The 22,105-nt window shown below is 39.0% G+C and overlaps 1 protein-coding gene across 1 annotated transcript in view; it reads right to left on the reverse strand.

Moving 5' to 3' along the window:
* The window catches only part of LOC124711912, a 40,477-nt gene that overhangs the window by 12,187 nt on the left and 6,185 nt on the right, over nucleotides 1–22,105 (reverse strand). Inside the window, exons 2-3 of the mRNA XM_047242167.1 lie at nucleotides 14,099–14,125; nucleotides 6,943–7,216 (exon numbers count right to left, since the gene is read on the reverse strand). Coding sequence (XP_047098123.1) covers nucleotides 6,974–7,216; nucleotides 14,099–14,125 — 270 coding nt within the window. The 3' untranslated portion in view covers nucleotides 6,943–6,973. The remainder of the gene's footprint in view (nucleotides 1–6,942; nucleotides 7,217–14,098; nucleotides 14,126–22,105) is intronic.

Consider the following 22,105-nt stretch of genomic DNA (forward strand, 5'->3'; position numbering starts at 1 on the left):
CTCTGGTATTGTTACATTCCATCCTGGATTTTCCATAGTTTAATATTTAAAATTCCATATCTACCATGGTATTCAAGTAACTGCATTTTTTTTCATTGAAATAATGTAATTTTTATGAACCATTGATAGCTGGTGAAATGAGAATTGTTGTGGGTTTTGCAGCTATATAAGTGAAGAAATTATACATTGATTTTTATACTGAGAATGGGGTTTTTCATAAACTATTTACCTGTTCTGCCCTTAGTTGCTTGTTTAATATTATACTGTTTCAGTATTCTATCATAATTTCTTTTTCAACTGCATTATAATGTTAGTGACACTCTGTTGTGTTTTGGCAAAATAAGCAGATTTTAACATGGCAATAAGAAAAGTTAGGCATTACTCAATACTTGTCACAGTCCTTCATGAACCCTCTCCTCAACTAGCTTCTTGGTGTGGCTAACAACTTGACAGCAGTCATGTGGTGTAAAATTTGCAACAGCTTCTTTTGTCAGCATTTCAACCTCACTGAACGTACATTTCTTAGTGTTTTTTGCCACATTACTTTTCATCTAGACCCACAGATTCTCAGTTGGATTTAAATGAGCATGATAAAGAGGAAGGCTGATGAAATTATTTCCTTTAGCATTAGCTAGTTTGTTGACCTGGTGACATGGGTGTTTGGCTTGTACAACACTACAAGTTCCATTAACTCTGCCTTATGCATGCTATGTTGAACTTCATCCAATGGAACGTTTCTTTCTACCTGGAGCAAAATATCCACTTTCCTCCACTGCATTGTTGGAGAGTGGTATGAGCATTGTCCATTACTGTTGTTGAATTCAGAGGAATGTTTACCTCCACAGCCAGTGAATGTGTTCTTGGATGACAAATTTTAATGTGAATCTCATGTTCAGATATGCTGCACTGTTGTTATTAATGCAACATCAACACAAAACACTTGTTCACAATACCTGATACCGCAAAACACTTCAGTGCCAAAAATACAATGATAGCTGATGAATGCAGATTTGCATCTAATGCTTGACACAATGTGGTACTGTTTATCCATGGTGTTGCAACAGTGGCTCTTTACCAACCAAACACCCGGCAGTGAAGTAGGGAAAGCCGGCTCGCCATTGGTGTTACCCGGTCACTGGCATCACATACCCTCCAGCGAGCCAAACATCAAAAGTCACAACTAATTTTAAACACACTACAAGCAGTTCAAAGAAATTTTGAATACTACTACTCCTTAGGGAAATGGCATTAAGGAGTAGAAATGCAGATGCACTTAGTGTCTATGCGTGGGGGCCTGATTCAACAAGTTTAAGAGATTGTTCCAGCAGCCAAAGAGACAAATTGTGGTGTACATTGGAATAAATGGTATCTGTCATCAGGGCTCTGAGGTAATATTTGGATCATTCCAGCAACTGGCAGAGCACTTTCTGAAGACCAGCCTTGTTCATGAAGATTTGACAAAACTCACACTCTGCAGCTCTGTCCTCAGAACTGATCCTGGCCTGCTGGTTCTTAGTTGAGTGGAAAGCTTGAATCAGAGACTTCAAAGGTTCTGTGACAAGCTAGGCTGTGACTTTCTAGACTTACATCATTCAAAATATCCCAGGTGCACATTTCACTTCAGCGGCTTCTACCCAGATTGGTGACTGTGTGTGTGTACACACTACGGCTTTTTGGATTAAGCAACTCTCCTTTAGTGCCGATAACTATGACTATAGGAGACTGGGAAACATTAGTGTAAAATCCAAACAAACACCCCTTTGGGTGGAGTATTAAAATGATAGAGGTTAACTGTCAAAGCATTCACAACAGAGTGCCATAGCTTTATGTGCTCCTAAGAGGCAGTGGAGCTCACATAATACTAGGTTTAGAAAGATGGTTAGCCAAAAATTGATAACAGTGAGTTTTTGTGGAAAATTTAAGTGTATATTAAAAGAATAGACTAATGTGAAATGGTGGTGTATTTGTCATGGTAAACAAGAAACTCAGATCCACCAAGGTAGAAATTGAGAGCAAATGTCACAGTGTTAGGGCAAGACACAGTATTAAGCATGGGGATAAACTTTAATTGGATCTTTCTATTGCCTACCAAGCTCACCACCATTTGTAACCAGAAACTTTGGGAAAACTTCAATTTGCTAGTACATAAGTCCCGCAGTCATACTATCATCTTCAGAGGGAACTTAAATCACCCAACAATCAATTCAGATAATTACATATTTGTAAGTGGTGGGCATGACAGTACATCCTGTGAAACTTTAATAAATATCTAGTCTTAAAAGTACCTAGAACAGATAGTTTGGAAGCCCACTCATGATGGAATTATGATGGATCTAGCAGCAACAAACACACCTGAATCTTTGAGGATGTCCACATAGAAACTTTATTAGTGATCATGAGACAGTTGTAGCAACAAAAATTAATGAAATACAAAGGGGAACTAAACCAAGAAGAAAATTTTGTATGTTCAGCAAGCTAGACAAAGAGGTAGTAGTGTCATATCTCCATGAGAAACCTGAAACATTTATTCTGGATGGTAGACTGTAGAGGAACTATGGATCAAGTTTAAAAGAGTAGTTAACCATGAACATGATAGATGTGTACTGGTACTTAGAAGAGTTCACAATGGGAGGGACCTTCTATGATATATGCCCTACAGTCACAATAAAGTACCTTCTAAAGGAACAGGAACTACTTCATAATGGAGCTATAGATTGGAATATGCTGAACGAAACTTCTTTGGCTATTATGAGGGTAATATATGAAATTTTCAATTACAACTGTAACAGAATGTTATTGAAAGATCTCTCATAAAACTCAAAGGAATTTTAGTCATATAGAGATCATATGTTGTTAGAGGCACAAAGGTTAGTGTCCAGACACTCATGGACAAAACAGAAACTGAAATTGAGGGCAGTAAAGCAGAAATGCTGAACCCTGTTTCCAAATGTTTCTTTATGAAAGAAAAGCCAGTTTGATTCTCACAACACTGCAAGGATCAGTGAAATAGATACAGGTGTCAGCAGTACCGAGGAACTGCAGTCGCTAATGTCTAACTCCAGAACCCAGTGCAATCCCTGTCAATTTATTCACCAAATTTGCATTTGAGTTAGCACCTCTTTCAACCATAGTACACACCTCGAACGAAATGCTTTATCCAGTGGGTGGTAACAGAAGTAATCTAAAAAGATAACATCCAATATCCTTGACATCCATTGGTTTTAGATTCTTAGACTGTATTCTGAGCTCAAATGTAATGATGTATCTTGAACAGGATGACTTCTGTGCCAACCAGCATGGATTCCAAAAACATTTCATGTGATACTTAACTCACACTTCACTCACATGACATCTTGAAACATATAGGTCAAAGTGCGGTAGCCAGGTAGATGCAGTATTTCTTGATTTCCAAAAAGCATTCAATCAGTTCCATACTTATGCTTTTTTTTAAAAGAACGAATGAAATTTATTCCTGGACTGAGGAATTCTTGGTCATCCTTGATGGAGAATCATTGACAGATGAAGACGTAACTTCAGGTAGGCGTATATAACTGTTTTGAAAACCTTGCTGTTGCTGTTCTATATTAATGACCTTGTAGACAATGTTTTAACTTTAGACTTCTCGCATATGGTGTGTCTCTCTATAATGAACTAGGCCTATTGCCTGTGGAAACTACTTAGATAATCAATCAGATCCTGGCAATATTTTAAAGTGGTTCAAATATTGCCAGTTTGCTTAAAAACATTTGAAAATGTGTATCCTATGACTACAATAGCAATGAATCACAATTGGAATCACTTAATTCATACAAATACCATTGTGTAACAATTTGTAGGGATATAAAATGGAATGATCAATGGGCTAAGTCATCGGTAAATCAGGTGGGAGGCTTTGACTGATTGGTAGAATAGTAGGGATTGTGTACAAAACACATATGTGACATCCTAGAATCTGTCTCAGGTGTGTAGAACCCTTACGAAATAGCATTAACAGTGGCTATTGAATGTATACAAAGAAGGCAGCCAAATTGTCACTGATTTGTCTGGCTCATGGCAGGGCATCATAGAAATGTTGAAAAACCTGAACTGCAGTTGAAGATAGACATAAAGTATCCCACAAAAGTATACTTACAGAGTTTCAAGAGCTACTTTAAGTGATGAATCTAGAAATATCCTACAACCCTACATATTACTCCCCTAGGGACCTTGTAGATAAGATTGAACTATGTGTAGGACAGAGGCATTTAAACAATCATTCTTCTTGTGGTTATATGTGAATGGAGTGGTAGGCAGCCCTAGTACCTGGTACAATGGAAAGCACCCTGTGTCATGCACTTCACAATGGTTTCCAAATGTGGATGCAGATATGGAAGAAACTCTTAACACATGGTACATTTGGAAGTACTGGTATCCTCTGCCATGCACTTCAGAGTGGTTTGCAAAAGTGTGGATTAGTGCCTGTAGCTCATAAGAATGCACACAACAGGAATGTTGCTGTGAGCTGGTGGCATGCCCTAGACAGAATAGTGCACACTTTTCTAAAAACATTTTCAGAAATGTAATTATAGGACATAACTGTGAGTGGCTTGTACAGTTCTGAGCAATGTATGAGGGGCAGTCAAATGAAAATCGAACACCCGCCACAACTTGATCATAAAATGGTTCTATTCAAAAGTAATCACCACATACATTAAGACTTTTATCCCACTGGCAGATGAGATGATCAATGCCTGTTTTCTAGAATATGGTCAGCTGCTAACATATCCACAACTGCACCCATCCTTGTACTTCCTTGATTGACTAAAATCAAAGTTCAAATGCATTTTTCTTCAGGTCACCAAAAATGTGAAAATTATATGGTGAAAGATCTGGACTGTATAGAGGACATAGCAGTATTTCCAAACCAAATCACTGAAACATAGCCTTCATCTGATCGGCAGACTGGGTGCTCGTGTTATCATGCGACAGGATTATTTTGTCTGACAGAATTCCTTGGCATTTGTTTTTAGGGTGTGTCACAGTTCTGCAAAGTGTCTTCATAGCACAGCACATTGACTGTGGTTCCATGCTTTTGCAGTCAAAGAAGAAGGTCATCATGACCTTAACAGAACTTTTGTGAACAGCTTTGGATTTCTTTGGCAGAAGAGATGTGGGATGTTTTCACTGTTAGCTTTGTTGTTTACCCTTGGGCTGTCAGAATTCTGTTGGACAGAATCATCCTGATGCACAATAATGTCTGCCCTGACATTGTCAATTGGAAAGGCTACTCTTCAGTGATTTGGTTTGGAAACACTGGAACATCCTCTGTACAGTCCATATCTTTCACAATGTGATTTTCACACCGTTGGCGACTTGAAGATGTCTGTTCCAGTCAGATGCTGCATGGGGTAGCCATGCGGTCTTAGGCGTCTTGTCATGGTTCGCACAGTTCCGGCGGAGGTTTGAGTCCTCCCTCGGCTCAAGTTAGTTTAAGTTAGATTAAGTAGTGTGTTAGCCTAAGGACTGATGGCCTCAGCAGTTTGGTCTCATAGTCCTTACCATGAATTTCCAATTTCAGTCAGATGAAGAAGTCCAATAGTGGATGTTGTTGTGGATCCATCTGTTGCTAACCATGTTCTATGAAACAGAAATTGATCATCTCGTCTCCCAGTGGGATAAATGTCTTAACGGAAGTGGTGATTAATTTGAATGGAACCATTCCATGATCCTCTTGTGGCCAGTATTCAGTTCTCATTTGACTGCCTCTCATAAACATATTAATTTATATCACCTATTCATTTTACCAATGTCTGCCCCCTGTAGCTGAGTGGTCAGCGCGACAGAATGCCAATCCTAATGCCCGGGTTCGATTCCCGGCTGGGTCGGAGATTTTCTCTGCTCAGGGACTGGGTGTTGTGTTTTCCTAATCATCATCATTTCATCGACTCGCAAGTCGCCGAAGTGGCGTCAAATCGAAAGACTTGCACCCGGCGAACGGGGGGGAGGCCCTAGTCACATGACATTTTACCGATACTTCCAAAATAATCAGTCAGATTCTCTATTTGTGTGTAAATAGTATCAACAGCTGCTGTATAAATACTTTATTAATTGTGTTACTGTGTATGCAACTACTAAATGAGTTTTTTGTCATAATCAACACTTCGATTTATTCAGCTAAACCACTGCCAATTGTAGGTTTTCCTTACCTGTTTACTGATGCAATTTGGATGTCATGTCTGCATGCATATCTCACTAGGATTTGTCTCTTTCTCACTAGTGATGTACATAAAAAAAAAAGAAACTGGAGACCATAAATGACATGCAATGAAACACAATATGACTGCCAATGAACGTTACTAGTGAGGAAATATTTTTTGAACAGCCAATAACACCAATGATGGACAGCAGCAGGGTGGAGGGGAGTAAGCGGTACGCATATCTCCCAGCCCCCTGCTTTACCCCTCACAGGTATTCTTCTCAGCTGGCTATTACAGAATTAGGTGTACTATTTGTTCACAACATCCTGACCAAGTCTCCCTAGTTCTGAATCATCAGAAGTTGGTCAACTTTGGGCCACTAGTGTTTTATGTCTGGTTGCTGCCAATACTAACAATCTTAAGAGACAGCATTTGTGCGTACGCTAGTCATTACGTTGTAACAGCTATGCTGCAGCAGTAGGCACATGTGTAGTTCTGCACTGTGTGAGAAATGTACAATTTGTTGCACCCACATCCCCCTTCTCACTGAGACAGTCAATGTATTGGACATCAGTGGGCAGAGCTTGCTTCCTCAGCTCATCGTACCCTGCTGTGAATTCAGTCAGGACATTGTGAACAAATGCAGATATAGGTGTCACCTCCACTCACATTGCACTGCTCCTCCATTGGTGACACTGATGTGCCATTTAGCATTCCCGTAAGCCACCAGTGAAGAGTCTTCCCGTTACAGACAATCAATATTTACCAGTAGAATGTTTTCTGCTCTCCAGCAGGCATCAGCCCTGAACTTTCTCGGCAGCCTGGATGCCACCTGCGGCACCCGTCTTGGCCATCTCAATGGGTGTCTGTATGGCGGTCTTGGCGGCGTCAATTCCACCTTTGGCTGCCTCAGCAGCACCACCAATCATTCCACCATCTGTCCCAATGCTGTCTGCCTGCCGCTTCACCACCGTCTTTGATCCATCAGTGACACCAGAGGTGGCTCTGAAGCTGCTGGACCACTGATGGTGATTCACCACCTGTGGGAAGAGCAATACTATTGTTGTTACGGTCTTACGTATGAAGGCTGGTTCGATGAAGTTCTCCAAACAAGTCTATTCTGAAAGAACATCTCTAATTCTGTACAAATGCTGCAATCTAAATCCACATTTACCTGTGTACTGTATACAATGAGATGACAAGTCATGGGATACCTCCCAAAATCGTGTTGGGCTTCCTTTTGCCTGGTTTAATGCAGGAGCTCTAAGTGGCATGGACTCAATAAGTCAGTGGAAGCCCCCTGTAGAAATATTGAGCTATGCTACCTCTATAGCAATCCATAATTGCGAAAGTGTTGCTGCTGCACGAACTAACCTCATGATTATGTCCCATAAATGTTCAATGGGATTCCTGTTGGGGAATCTGGGTGGCCAAATCATTCACTTGAACTGTCCAGAATGTGCTTCAAACCAATCACAAGCAACTGTAGCCCGGTGACATGTCACATTGTCATCCTTAAAAATTCCATCGTTGTTTGGGAACGTGAAGTCCATGAATGGCTGCAAATGGTCTCCAAGTTGCCGAACATAACCGAGGACCTAGTCCGTTCCATGTAAACACAGCCCCCATCATTTCAGTGCTACCGCCACCTCCCACAGTGCCTTGTTGACAACTTGGGTCCATGGCTTAATAGGTTGTGCACCACACTCGAATCCTAGCATCAGCTCTTATTAACTGAAATTGGGACTCACCTAACCATGTCAGAGTTTCCCAGTTGTTTGGGGTCCAACCGATATGGTCACGAGCCCAGGAGAGATCCTGCAGGTGATGTGCTGTTGGCAAAGTCATTTGCGTCGGTCATGTGTCGTCATAGTCCATTAACACCAAATCTGGCTGGACTGTCTAACGGATAAGTTTTTTGTACATCACACATAGATTTCTGCAGTTATTTCATGCAGTGTTGCTTGTCAGTTACCACGGTAATGCCTGAAATATGGTATTCTCGGCACACTCTTGACGCTGTGAATCTTGGAATATTGAATTCCCTAACAATTTATGAAATGGAATGACCCTATGTCTAGCTTCAACTACCATTCTGCATTAAAAATCTGTTGATTCCCATGGTGCGGCCATAATCACTTCAGAAACCTTTTCACGACTCATATGAGTAAAATGACAGCTCCGCCATCGCATTGCCCTTTTATATCTTGTGTATGTGGTGCTACTGCCATCTGTATGTGTGCATATCGCTATCAGATGACTTTTGTGACTTCGGTATAGTCGGGCCTTAGTCTGCCTCTACAGTGTGCTAACTGTAAGTCTGTAAGTTGGCCAATTCCTAGAGTGGGTTATGGGGAGTGCAGGATGCCTTCATATTGGCCACTATGGGGTGAGGACCTATGTACAGGTAAAATTCATTTAAATGTTGTTCATAATTGAAATTGTCTCATTTGCTCATGTATTTAATAAAGATCGTCATTGCAATAGTTACATAGGCTATGTATCACAAAAGGCAAGGAAACAGAAATAAAATGAAATACAACACAGTAAAACAGCAGATGCCAATGGGTCAGCCATGGCTCCTCATAAGTTGTTCCATGTGTAATGGCATCGATGTGTATAAGGCGCAAATGGTGCCCTGTGGTTTGGCCATCCATGCTGCATTCACCTGGTTCCAAAGTTTATCTGTGGTGGTTGGCACCGGGCCACAGCACTGCACTTGTTGTTTTACCATATTCCACACATTTCTGACTGGCGACAAGTCTGGTGATCTGGCGGGCCAGGACAAAAGGCTGACATCCTGTGACACCAAGACGGCACATGTTCATTCAGCAACATGTTGCCGTGCACAGTCTTGTTGAAAAATGGCGTCTGGGATATTGTGCAGAAAGGATATGGCTACAGGTTGCACGATGTCATTCATGTAGGTCACACTGGTCACAGTGCCCTGGACAAACACTAACTGTGATTTGAGGTTGTAACCAATAGCACCCCACACCATTAGGCCTAGAGTTGGCGCTGTATGTCTTGTGGGAATGTGGTCACTATGATGCCACAAACCCTGTCTGTGGTGAAACGAAATGCTGCTATCATTTTGACACTAACAGGATCTGGATTTGTTTGAAAATACTATCTGATCCCATTCCTGTCCCCAGTGACGTCGTTACATACACCATTGCCATCTAGCATGTTTCTGCACGTTTGTAAAAGGTAGGTGGAGAAGTGGATGACATGCATGTAACCCATGCTGTAATAAATGATGGCAGACTGTCACTGCTGATCATGTACGATGTGTTACACTGTTCAACTGTGTGGCAGAGCTGAGGAGGACGCATGTCCGTCATACAATGCCATGTGGTTGGGATGTCGATCTTCTTGGGGTGGTCTGGGTGGTGCAACCTGACCCATTTCATTGTGTTCTATGACCATCGGTCAACCATTCTAGACACACCTGTTGCACTGCTGAAACACTTCATCTCAGACGAGCAGTTATTTCCCAGATGGCTGCGTCACATTTTCTCATGCCAATAATTTTCCCTCTTTCAGACTCATTGATTTGATGGTACAGCTCAGGCATATGTCTGCAAGGTATCCTGCACATTTTCTCAAGTCACACTGGTCCATTAACTTTGGTTTATAGTGACAACGAGACCCACAGGCACATTTCACCGGTAGGTGGTGTTGCACCGTGATATCACAGGCCAATGTGATTGAAATGCTAATCATTTTTGCAGAGATTACTAATGTACATGTCCTGCAAATATGAATGTCCTGTCTCTAGTCATTCGAGGTATTCTGTTTTTTTCTGAACATGAGTGTACTTTACTACCCTTCTCTTATGCGTTCAACTATGTACTACCAAAGATAATACACATGTTACAACTTTGCTGTTCACAACTTGAATATTTGGCTTGCTTCTATGTATTTATGGCATTAATCGGTTGCCAAAAGGGACTCTAAAGAAATTGCATGATGTATATTAAAACATATTGTAATAAATTTTCAGAAGCTAACCCATGGTGAAGAAGGGAAGTTGATAATTTGGCCAGACTGTTGTGTTGGTCAGAACAAAAATTGGTGCAGTGTGTCCTTACATATGTATTTGATTTCTAGAAATCAGAAAATTATGGTCTCTGGCCATAGCTTCTTACCATGTGACTGGACCTTCGTCCTCATTGAATGTCATAAAAAATTATTTAAACCTATAGCTCCTGAAGATTGGGCACATGTCATTGCCAAATCTTGGATGAAAAAACCGTCCTCTGTGACAGAAATAAGCCAAAATGACTTCAAGGACTGTCAGTGGATACTGGCTCAAAATACCCCAAGATCACCCTGTCTCACTCTATGCAAGGATAAAACACAATATTCTGAGACCGAGGAATTGTTGTCCAGTATTTCCACTTACTTACGGGTTACTTGACCCTGATCAGTTGCTGCCTTGTACCACATGTAGCTTCTGATCAGTAACAAGAAAAATGTGGATCTGATAGATATGATTCAGTTCATGAATAAACAAGAACATCTGACTTCTACCAAAACCTGCCCTCCGAATGAATCTGCTATGTGTTACATTTCAATGTGCAGAAATTAGATGAAAGGCCTGTTTTGTTAAAGGCAACAGCAAGTTTGATGTAATTATCTGTGTTGAACATTACTCAGTTGATGGACAAACAAGAACACCACCAAATTCACAAGAATTTTATTCTGTTGTACAAGGGTGGTTTGAAAAGTTCTTGGAATCACCATGAGATGTCAGCACTAGCGCAACGAGTTGTTCACATGATATTCGTTGGACTGTTTTCTGTAAACAAGTGTAACATCAGTGCTCTCTGAAGAGAGCTGTGGCAGTGACATGGCTCTGTTGTTCCCGCATAGTGATTTGTGAAGATGGAAAAAATCGAGATTCGAGCAGTGTTAAGTACTTTGTAAAGAAAGGTATGAAAGTAAAGGACATACATGCCAATTTCCAGAATACACTGGAGGACTCTGCTAATTCCTATTCAAATGTTGCCAAGTGGAAAAATGAATTTAAATATGGTTGGGATAGCTCAGATGATGATCTGTGCAGTGGTCAGCCAAGATGTGTCACTACTCCAGAAATCATTGCAAAAGTGCACAAAATGGTCATGGAGGATTGCCAATTGAAATTGCATGAAATTGCTCATTCTTGCCAGATGTCATCTGAAAGGGCATATCACATTTTAAGTGAAGAATTAGAAATGCAAAAATTATCTGCAAGATGGGTGCCGCGACTCTTGATGCGCACCCGCACACATGTGCTTTTGCCATGGCAAAATTACACAAACTAAGGTATGAATTGTTGCCACACCCACCTTATTCACCTGATGTGGCTACGTCAGACTTCCAGCTCATCCAAAAACTGAGAATTTCTCTTGGTGGACGAAGATTCACTTCAAACGAAGAACTGATAGCCAGAGTTGACAACTTTTTGCAGGACTGGAGGAAACTCATTTTCGAGATGGGATCAAGGCACTGGAACATCGTTGGCCCAAGACTACATTGAAAAATAAAAAAGGGTTTCAGTGATGTCAGTACTTTTTTCCTCTTCCGTTCTGAGAACTTTTCAAACCATTCCCGTATGTTCTGTTTTAATGTATGCTGTGTCACATATCTTAGTTAGTGTGTATTGTTTAATTCTGTACAGCACATTCGTAATAGCACATGTCTAATTCTGAAATGGTTTTGTGTCATGGCATGATTCTTTAGCCCTTCCTATAAGTGACATCATCCACAAGAGTGCAGAGGAATAACATGTACTGCCATGTCACCACTGCAGCACTCCCCAGAGTTCTGTCCACGAAAACATGGAACACACACACTTCCTATAAAGTCATGAAATGCGACATATCACATTCTTCCAGCCGTCCATTGATGTGTTCTGTCAACCAACCCCTTATTTTAGTGAAGATGGGCCATAAATTTCTTTCCTCACCGAAGCCATTCAATACCTCTTTACTACTTATCCAATCTAACTGTTTCAGATAAGGTTTTCTTGGTATTGCCAGTCTGCAATTTATGTCCTACTTACTTCTCCTACTGCAAGTTACTTCCCTTCTCAAATAACAAAACTCATTTCTACATTTAGTTTATTTTCTAACCTAATTCCCCCTGCATCATCTGGTTTAACTCAACTACAATCATTACCAATGATTAACTTTTGTTGATGATCTCATAGCCTCCTTTCAACATACTATCCAGTCCATTTAACACCAATAAAATTACAACACCAGGAAGGACAGAAAATAAAGGAAGTTTACTTGTTGAGTATATACAGTACAGTAGGAAAAATAGCTGCATAATCTTCCCTTATACAAGGAATGTTTGTTGTGTTACTCCTATCTACTTTGTGCAGTTTCTCTAAAATGCTAATCATCTGCATATCCCAGCTTGTAGCATACTTCAAGGCTAAGCATATCCCCTGATGTGTTCTCTGCTCTGCTCTCCATCCCAAGCTGTCCCATCACACACCGCATCGGCATGCGCAATGGTGCTGCCAAGGAGTGCGTGCAGAGGAGCATGGACAGCTGGGCGCATCCGCATCTATGCATCTTGCTATTGAAGTGGCTATACATTATACAATGTGTACATTATGCAAGAAATAGTGTGGAAGTATGGATCAAACACACTCAATATTGTATAAGCATTGCATACTTTACTTTGAATCATATCACATAGTACATACGAACTTATAGAACTATTTTCGCAGATATGACAAATTTCAAAAGTGAAAGAGTAAATAGCTATTTCAAAGAGTAAATATAATTCCCTAATTCGCATTATATTTTCTAAATCAATAACTAACTTGTATTACACACTGTCTAAAGCAGCCTACTCAGGGTTCAAACTGTCTCCTTACCAAATCTCATCGAAATTGGTTCATTGGTTTAGTAATATGACATTATATATCTTGAACTACGAGTCGCACAGTGATATGATTTTGGAGGTACCTTCAGTGGTATATGTGAACACTGTCTGCAAGAAGTGTTACGAATAGGCCTACAGTTGTAGGAAAGAAACAATAAATTGAAATGCCATGCCTGATGCAAAAATGAGCAGTGAATCTGTATTAAGCGATACACTGTTTTCCTTTCATCATTTTGTAGGGGTTGTCAGCGAGAAAAAAATTCATAAAGCTTGTAGTGTGTTTATGTATAGAATCTGATGCAAGTCAAATACTGGATGAATAAAAACTGAGTATTCACGTGTTATGGCCTACACTTCATTTTCACCCCCATCCCTTGGATAGGTAGGTGGTTATTACCTCCATAGCAGTTCTATTCAGACTGTAAGTATATGTTACCAAGGTTGGTTGAAATTGATCCTGGGTTTTGGATGATGTGTAACATATGTACATACATACATTTTTATAATATGTATGGATATCTTTTTTTTTGTTATATGGTTGTGATGAAATAAAGCCTATATGGTGTCCCAGGCTGTCCTCAAGTTACATTCGAAAATCCCATGAAAATTCGTCTAGTAATTTTGAAGGCTAACATGTTCAAATGGGCAGACAAGAAACTTTTGGTAAAACTTTAAATCACGATATTTTTTTCTGTGATCCGATTTTTGTAAGCTAAAGTCTGTACAGTGCCCCAAGGTATGCTGAAGTTATCTGTGAAGCCCTGTGAAAATTCGTCTGGTAGCTTAGGAGAAGCGTGTTCAAACAGACAAGCATGTCAGTTTTACAGTTTTATTATTAATTTAGATTAGACCAAATCATGTTCTAATTCTTGCATAAAATTGGTACAGTAGTCGGAACGTCTCTCTGTGTATAACACAGATTTTGTTGAAGTCTGCGTTCATAGACTTTAAGTTAATTTATTGAGGATTCTGTTTCTATTTTGTTTATATCACTGGATGATTTGCTTTGTGACTGTCAATCTATTGTTACTTACACTTGCTGCATCACTGTGAACGGCTACCTGAAATGAAAAAAAAAAGAAGACGAAATGTCAGTAAACTTTTATACTTGTCAGCAGTAAACAAAGGCAGATTTCAGCAACAAAGTGTCAAAGCATACATACTAGTACATCTGTTCAAAACTTTTGTGGCAAATGAAATCGACTTTGCCTTTTTTGGTGCTGGGGGGGGGGCCTTCCATTCACTGAAATAATTTTATACATGCTACTACAGCTGTTCATACTTTAAGGCAAACACGGCTCTTGGTTTCTATATCAGGGAGGGTTGCAACATTTCATTGGTCAAAATGGTTGTACTAGGGCTCTCTTGGATACTTTAGTGTAACAAATGTACTAGAAATCATAAGTTTTCGAGATGTTGTAGTAGGAATGCTATGAGGATTCTGACCTGATTTTACCTTCATGGACATCACATGATCATGAAGGTAATAACATGCCCATCACAAGAACACTGATGTCTTCAATGATCTTGAGCGTATGACATCTCCAAGACGGCAGGAAATTTAAAAATAGTGGTAATATTAAAAATTAAAAATGGTAGTTGGAAGGAAATTACAAAAATAAAGAGGGCAAATGGTGGTAAATATTGAAAAAAAAATGCAAGTTGGCCCTGGCAGGAACTGCCGTTGTCCCAATCATGGTGGCTAACATTACCCCAAATGCATGATGAATACTATTGGGGTAACGAAGGTCACCATTCACAGTAATGGTAGTCACTACAATTTGCATAATACCAGTCAGCAGCTACTGGGCAATATGCTATTTCACCCAAATATCATGTAGTTCCCTCTGGTTGATGATTTAGTATTATCAGCAGAACATGACAAATGTTTTGTACTGCAAGATAAAGTTAATACCCTAGCACAGAATTACTGTAATGTTTGACTGACATTGAAAGTGGGCAGCTGAAAGTGCAGGAACAGACATTACTTTTTCTTTGGAATGCAATCTTTTTATAAGGAAATTTATGTATAGAATACTTTTGTCTAATTTTTCTCCACAAACTCCTCCATCCCTAATATACTATGCAAAGAGATGAAATTTTCTGATGAGAGAGAATATTAAGTGCTTACCTATTTATTTTTTGACATCGGAAATACTGTTAGAGACAATAGTTCCGAACATAGCGCAGAATTCTGACGCTTGTGTGTGTGTGTGTGTGTGTGTGTGTGTGTGTGTGTGTGTGTGTGTGTGTGTGTGTGTGTGTGTGCTTTCGAATTTTTTTCCATAAATGATTCTGTGGGAAATTACTGTGTATAGTTCTGAAATGGAGAGTTTGGCAAAAAATTTATAGTGAATATCGGGAATCTATCTCAATATTTAAAAAATATCATTATTTGCTCTTGATATATCGAAAAAGTATCGAGAAACTATCAACATACGTGCCTATAAAAATTTCGGCTGCACATTGTAAATGCACTGCTGGCTGTAGAGCTGTATTTTTAAGTACTGACTTTTTTATTAGATATTCTGTACATTAACAAGCTAGCAGCCTGCCTATCCGCCTTACAGCAAGAATTGAAAAGAAAATTATGCATGTTCATTCTTGGTAATAACCACCTTGCTAAGAATGGTAACTACATGTAAGTGGTTCAATAAAAGTAGTCTGATGGGTCCTTCATTAGTTTTCGTCACATATCGATTTGTACAAAGCATTTCATGTCGACTTCCCTGTTTTTGCAGTTCTGCAAACGCAACGACCTCGCAGTCATAGCATCACTGCATGGGGAAGTTAACACTGCAGTTTCTGTTGGTACCACCGAGCATCAATTACACCAGCATTTCCACTCACATATCTCTGCCCGCCACAAACACCAGTTTTGTATTTCTTCACCATTTTCACAAATGTTTTTGAAGAATGTCAATGTGAAGAAACAGCACACTTAAAAATTATTTTTTTAGACAGCTGGTGTGGTATTTCTTCACATCGGAAATCTTGTTATTCCATTCATGCCGCCAACCCTCAGTGCAATCTGACTTCTTCTTTTGTGCCACGTCTACTTGCTTCATACAGTCAGAAGAAAAGATTGGACACGATGGAAGCTCAAAGAGTAGTAAAACTTCTTCAAGCAGTGAAAGTAAAATTGTGTTCTACTACAACTTCGAAAGAACATCTTCAAATATTTACCAAATATTGTGAAAAAATATAAAATAAAAATATTGGCACTTGATATTGCCTTTTTGATATCGATACAACAGGGGAAAAATATCGCCGATGTATATCTGAACTTTTTTGGAAAAAATGTCAATATGTCGATACTTTATTGACAGCCTTACTACACTGTAACTGATTGTAAAAAATTTTCTGGTAGCGTCCTATTGCATTTTTTTAATTTACTTCCATCCGCCATGTATAGGTTTTAAATTTACTATCATCTTCCGTCATTAATTTTTAAATTTCCCACCATCTGACATCTGATGATATCACTGAAAAAGAGGTGTGGATAGTGACTTCATAATGATGACAAATTAAATCCTTTTGACTAGGCGAGCCAGAATCGGCATAGCATCCCTACTTTGTTTTATCTGGTGGATCACTGAAGACGCATATTTTCGTAATATGAAAGTATTAATACGAAAAAACCAAATATTAAAATAGAGACATTCATCATTTTTCATGTATATTCAGTCTGCAAAGAAGCATGATGTTCCAGTAACGGTTTCTATGCTATGGTTGGCTAACAGAAGCAACCCAAGGAGTCGCCATATTACCCAAAAATTACCTCGAGCAATTAAACAGAGAACCGACTCATGGAGATAACATCTTGGACCTACTGATAGCAAACAGACCCGAACTTTTCGACTCTGAAAGTGTAGAACAGGGAATCGGTGATCATAAGGCCGTTGCAGCATCCCTGAATATGGAAGTTAATAGGAATATAAAAAAAGGGAGGAAGGTTTATCTGTTTAGCGAGGGTAATAGAAGGCAGATTTCAGACTACCTAACAGATCGAAACAAAAATTTCTGTTCCGACACTGACAATGTTGAGTGTTTATGGAAAAACTTCAAGGCAACCGTAAAATGCGTTTTAGACAGGTACGTGCCGAGTAAAACTGTGAGGGGTGGGAAAAACCCACCGTGGTTCAACAACAAATTTAGGAAACTACTGCGAAAGCAAAGAGAGCTTCACTCCAAGTGTAAACGCAGCCAAAACCTCTCAGACAAACAGAAGCTAAAAGATGTCAAAGTTAGCATAAGGAGGGCTATGCGTGAAGCGTTCAGTGAATTCGAAAGTAGAATTCTATGTACCGACTTGACAGAAAATCCTAGGAAGTTCTGGTCTTACGTTAAATCAGTAAGTGGCTCAAAACAGCACATCCAGACACTCCGGGATGATGATGGCACTGAAACAGAGGATGACACGCATAAAGCTGAAATACTGAACACCTTTAACCAAAGCTGTGTCACAGAGGAAGACAGCACTGCAGTTCCTTCTCTAAATCCTCGCACAAACGAAAAAATGGCTGACATTGAAATAAGTGTCCAAGGAATAGAAAAGCAACTGGAATCACTCAACAGATTCTACACAGAGTATGCGAAAGAACTTGCCCCCCTTCTAACAGCCGTGTACCGCAAGTCTCTAGAGGAACGGAAGGTTCCAAATGATTGGAAAAGAGCACAGGTAGTCCCAGTCTTCAAGAAGAGTCGTCGAGCAGATGCACAAAACTATAGACCTATATCTCTGACGTCGATCTGTTGTAGAATTTTAGAACATGTTTTTTGCTCGCGTATCATGTCGTTTTTGGAAACCCAGAATCTACTCTGTAGGAATGAACATGGATTCCGGAAACAATGATCGTGTGAGACGCAACTCACTTTATTTGATCATGAGACCCAGAAAATATTTGATACAGGCTCCCAGGTAGATGCTATTTTCCTTGACTTCCAGAAGGCGTTCGATACAGTTCCTCACTGTCGCCTGATAACCAAAGTAAGAGCCTACGGAATATCAGAACACCTGTGTGGCTGGATTGAAGAGTTTTTAGCAAACAGAACACAGCATGTTGTTATCAATGGAGAGGTCTACAGACGTTAAAGTAACCTCTGGCGTGCCACAGGGGAGTGTTATGGGACCATTGCTTTTCACAATATATATAAATGACCTAGTAGATAGTGTCAGAAGTTCCATGCGGCTTTTCGCGGATGATGCTGTAGTATAGAGAGAAGTTGCGGCATTAGAAAATTGTAGCAAAATGCAGGAAGATCTGCAGCGGATAGGCACTTGGTGCAGGGAGTGGCAACTGACCCTTAACATAGTCAAATGTAATGTATTGCGAATACATAGAAAGAAGGATCCTTTATTGTATTGTATTAGATTAGATTAGATTAATACTAGTTCCATGGATCATGAATACGATATTTCGTAATGATGTGGAACGAGTCAAATTTTCCAATACATGACATAATTAGGTTAATTTAACAACATACTTAAGTTAATATAACTTTTTTTTTTCTTTTTTTAATTTTTTTAATTTTTTTTTTCTTAATTTATATCTAAAAATTCCTCTATGGAGTAGAAGGAGTTGTTGGTTATCTGTCAGACTTTTGATACTATTTGGTAAGTGACCAAAGACTTTAGTGCCAGTATAATTCACCCCTTTCTGTGCCAAAGTTAGATTTAATCTTGAATAGTGAAGATCATCCTTTCTCCTAGTATTGTAGTTATGCACACTGCTATTACTTTTGAATTGGGTTTGGTTGTTAATAACAAATTTCATAAGAGAATATATATACTGAGAAGCTACTGTGAATATCCCTAGATCCTTAAATAAATGTCTGCAGGATGATCTTGGGTGGACTCCAGCTATTATTCTGATTACACGCTTTTGTGCAATAAATACTTTATTCCTCAGTGATGAATTACCCCAAAATATGATGCCATATGAAATCAATGAGTGAAAATAGGCATAGTAAGCTAATTTACTAAGATGTTTATCACCAAAATTTGCAATGACCCTTATTGCATAAGTAGCTGAACTCAAACGTTTCAGCAGATCATCAATGTGTTTCTTCCAATTTAATCTCTCATCAATGGACACATCTAAAAATTTGGAATATTCTACCTTAGCTATATGCTTCTGATTAAGGTCTATATTTATTAATGGCGTCATACCATTCACTGTACGGAACTGTATGTACTGTGTCTTATCAAAATTCAGTGAGAGTCCGTTTACAAGGAACCACTTAGTAATTTTCTGAAAGACAGTATTGACAATTTCATCAGTTAATTCTTGTTTGTCAGGCGTGATTACTATACTTGTATCATCAGCAAAGAGAACTAACTTTGCCTCTTCATGAATATAGAATGGCAAGTCATTAATATATAATAAGAACAACAAAGGACCCAAGACTGACCCTTGTGGAACCCCATTCTTGATAGTTCCCCAGTTTGAGGAATGTGCTGATCTTTGCATGTTACGAAAACTACTTATTTCAACTTTCTGCACTCTTCCAGTTAGGTACAAATTAAACCATTTGTGCACTGTCCCACTGATGCCACAATACTTGAGCTTGTCTAGCAGAATTTCATGATTTACACAATCAAAAGCCCTTGAGAGATCACAAAAAATCCCAATGGGTGGTGTTCGGTTATTCAGATCATTCAAAATTTGACTGGTGAAAGCATATACGGCATTTTCTGTTGAAAAACCTTTCTGGAAGCCAAACTGACATTTTGTTAGTACTTCATTTTTACAGATATGTGAAGCTACTCTTGAATACATTAATTTCTCAAAAATTTTGGATAAAGCTGTTAGAAGGGAGATTGGATGGTAATTGTTGACATCAGATCTATCCCGCTTTTTATGCAAAGGTATAACAATAGCATATTTCAGTCTATCAGGGAAAATGCCCTGTTCCAGAGAGCTATTACACAGGTGGCTGAGAATCTTACTTATCTGTTGAGAACAAGCTTTTAGTATTTTGCTGGAAATGCCATCAATTCCATGTGAGTTTTTGCTTTTAAGCAAGTTTATTATTTTCCTAATTTCAGAGGGAGAAGTGGGTGAGATTTCAATTGTATCAAATTGCATAGGTATGGCCTCTTCCATTAACAGCCTAGCATCTTCTAATGAACACCTGGATCCTACTATATCCACAACATTTAGAAAATGATTATTAAAAATATTTTCAACTTCTGACTTTTTGTTCGTAAAGTTTTCATTCAATTTGATGGTAATACTGTCTTCCTCTGCTCTTTCCTGTTTCTCTTTTAATAATATTCCAAATTGTTTTAATTTTATTATCAGAGTTGCTGATTTCAGACATGATACACATACTCCTGGATTTTTTAATAACTTTTCTTAATATAACACAGTAGTTTTTACAATTTTTGATAGTTTCTGGGTCACTACTCCTTCTTGCTGTCAGATACATTTCCCTTTTCCGGTTACAAGATATTTTTATACCCTTAGTAAGCCATGGTTTGTTACAGGGTTTGTTACGAGTATATTTAACTATTTTCTTGGGGAAGCAGTTTTCAAATGCATTTACAAAAATGTCATGAAATAAATTATATTTTAAATTGGCATCAGGTTCACGGTACACCTCATCCCAGTCTAACTGCTGTAAGCTTTCCCTGAAATTTGCAATTGTTAAGTCGTTGACTGAACGTACTACTTTGGAGGACTGTTTAGTATTGCTGAATGGAGCTATGTCATATATTGTAACTAGCTGTGCACCATAATCAGAAAGACCATTCTCAACAGACTGAGCATTTATCTGGTTAAACTTATCTTGGTCTATAAAGAAGTTATCTATCAGTGAGCTGCTATCCTTTACCACCCGAGTAGGAAAATCAATAACGGGTGTTAAATTGAAAGAACCGAGTAATACTTCAAGGTCATTTTTCCTATTACCCTCTTTCAGAGAATCTACATTGAAGTCCCCACAAATAATAATTTGCTTCCCCCTGTCTGACAGATAGCACAACAAGGAGTCCAAATTTTTCAGAAATAGCTGAAAATTTCCTGATGGGGACCTATATACAGTTACAATTATAAATGTGCCTTTATTTAATTTAAGCTCACAGGCACATGCTTCTATATGTTTCTCTACACAAAACTTTTTTGTTTCTATACTTTTTGCACAATGATAACTTTTGACATATATGGCAACTCCTCCTTTCTCCATATTTTCTCTCATTACATGTGCAGAGAGCTTATATCCACTTACATTTACCTTATCCATATCAGTAACAATGTGATGCTCAGACAGGCATAGTATATATATTTCATTCTCAGCTTCTAAATCTAAACAAACCAGAAGCTCATCTACTTTATTCTTTAAACTCCCAATATTTTGATGAAATATACTTACATTATTTTTAATTATACTTTTCTGAGAACCTTTCCTTATTCTAACATTTGCAGTACTCTCCTGTCTGAGTTTCTCATTGTGCTTAGGCCTAGTTCCTATACCAGTGATCACACGGTGTTCAGAGAGGCAGATTATGTCAACTGGGTTGGGTGACTTTAATTCATCAATGCAATTACCTAAGACTGAGATACAACTTGGTGGAGATAAAATTTCTGGTGATTGGTGAAAATTTATAATTGATAGCTGTGATTGGTGATCCAATGTGCTAGAATTGTGCTGTTTAATTTCTTTCCTAAACTGAAGATTTGTTTCAATCCTGACCTCTCGTAGAACTTGACATCTTTCTGTCTTACCTATCCTAAAAAAGGTGCTGTTCCAACACCTGTAACCACTGGTATTTTACCATTTATGGCAGTGCCTCCCCCCCTTAAATATCCTGCTATTACCCCAGCCACTTTCCCCTTCCCTTTCCTGTTGAGATGTAGGCCGTGCCTGGTATAGTCCCACCTACTGAGATCATCAACAGGAACCACACCAATATGAGCCCCCGCACCTGACCCAAGCAGCCATTCCAACTCCAAATTAACTCTCCCAACAGAAGAGTTCAAATGAGGCCGGTCATGGCGTCTCAGGACAGATACAAATTCAACATTGATGTGTCTCGA

The sequence above is a fragment of the Schistocerca piceifrons genome, chromosome 8 (assembly GCF_021461385.2).
Source record: "Schistocerca piceifrons isolate TAMUIC-IGC-003096 chromosome 8, iqSchPice1.1, whole genome shotgun sequence".
In the NCBI taxonomy this organism is placed as follows: Eukaryota; Metazoa; Arthropoda; class Insecta; order Orthoptera; family Acrididae; genus Schistocerca; species Schistocerca piceifrons.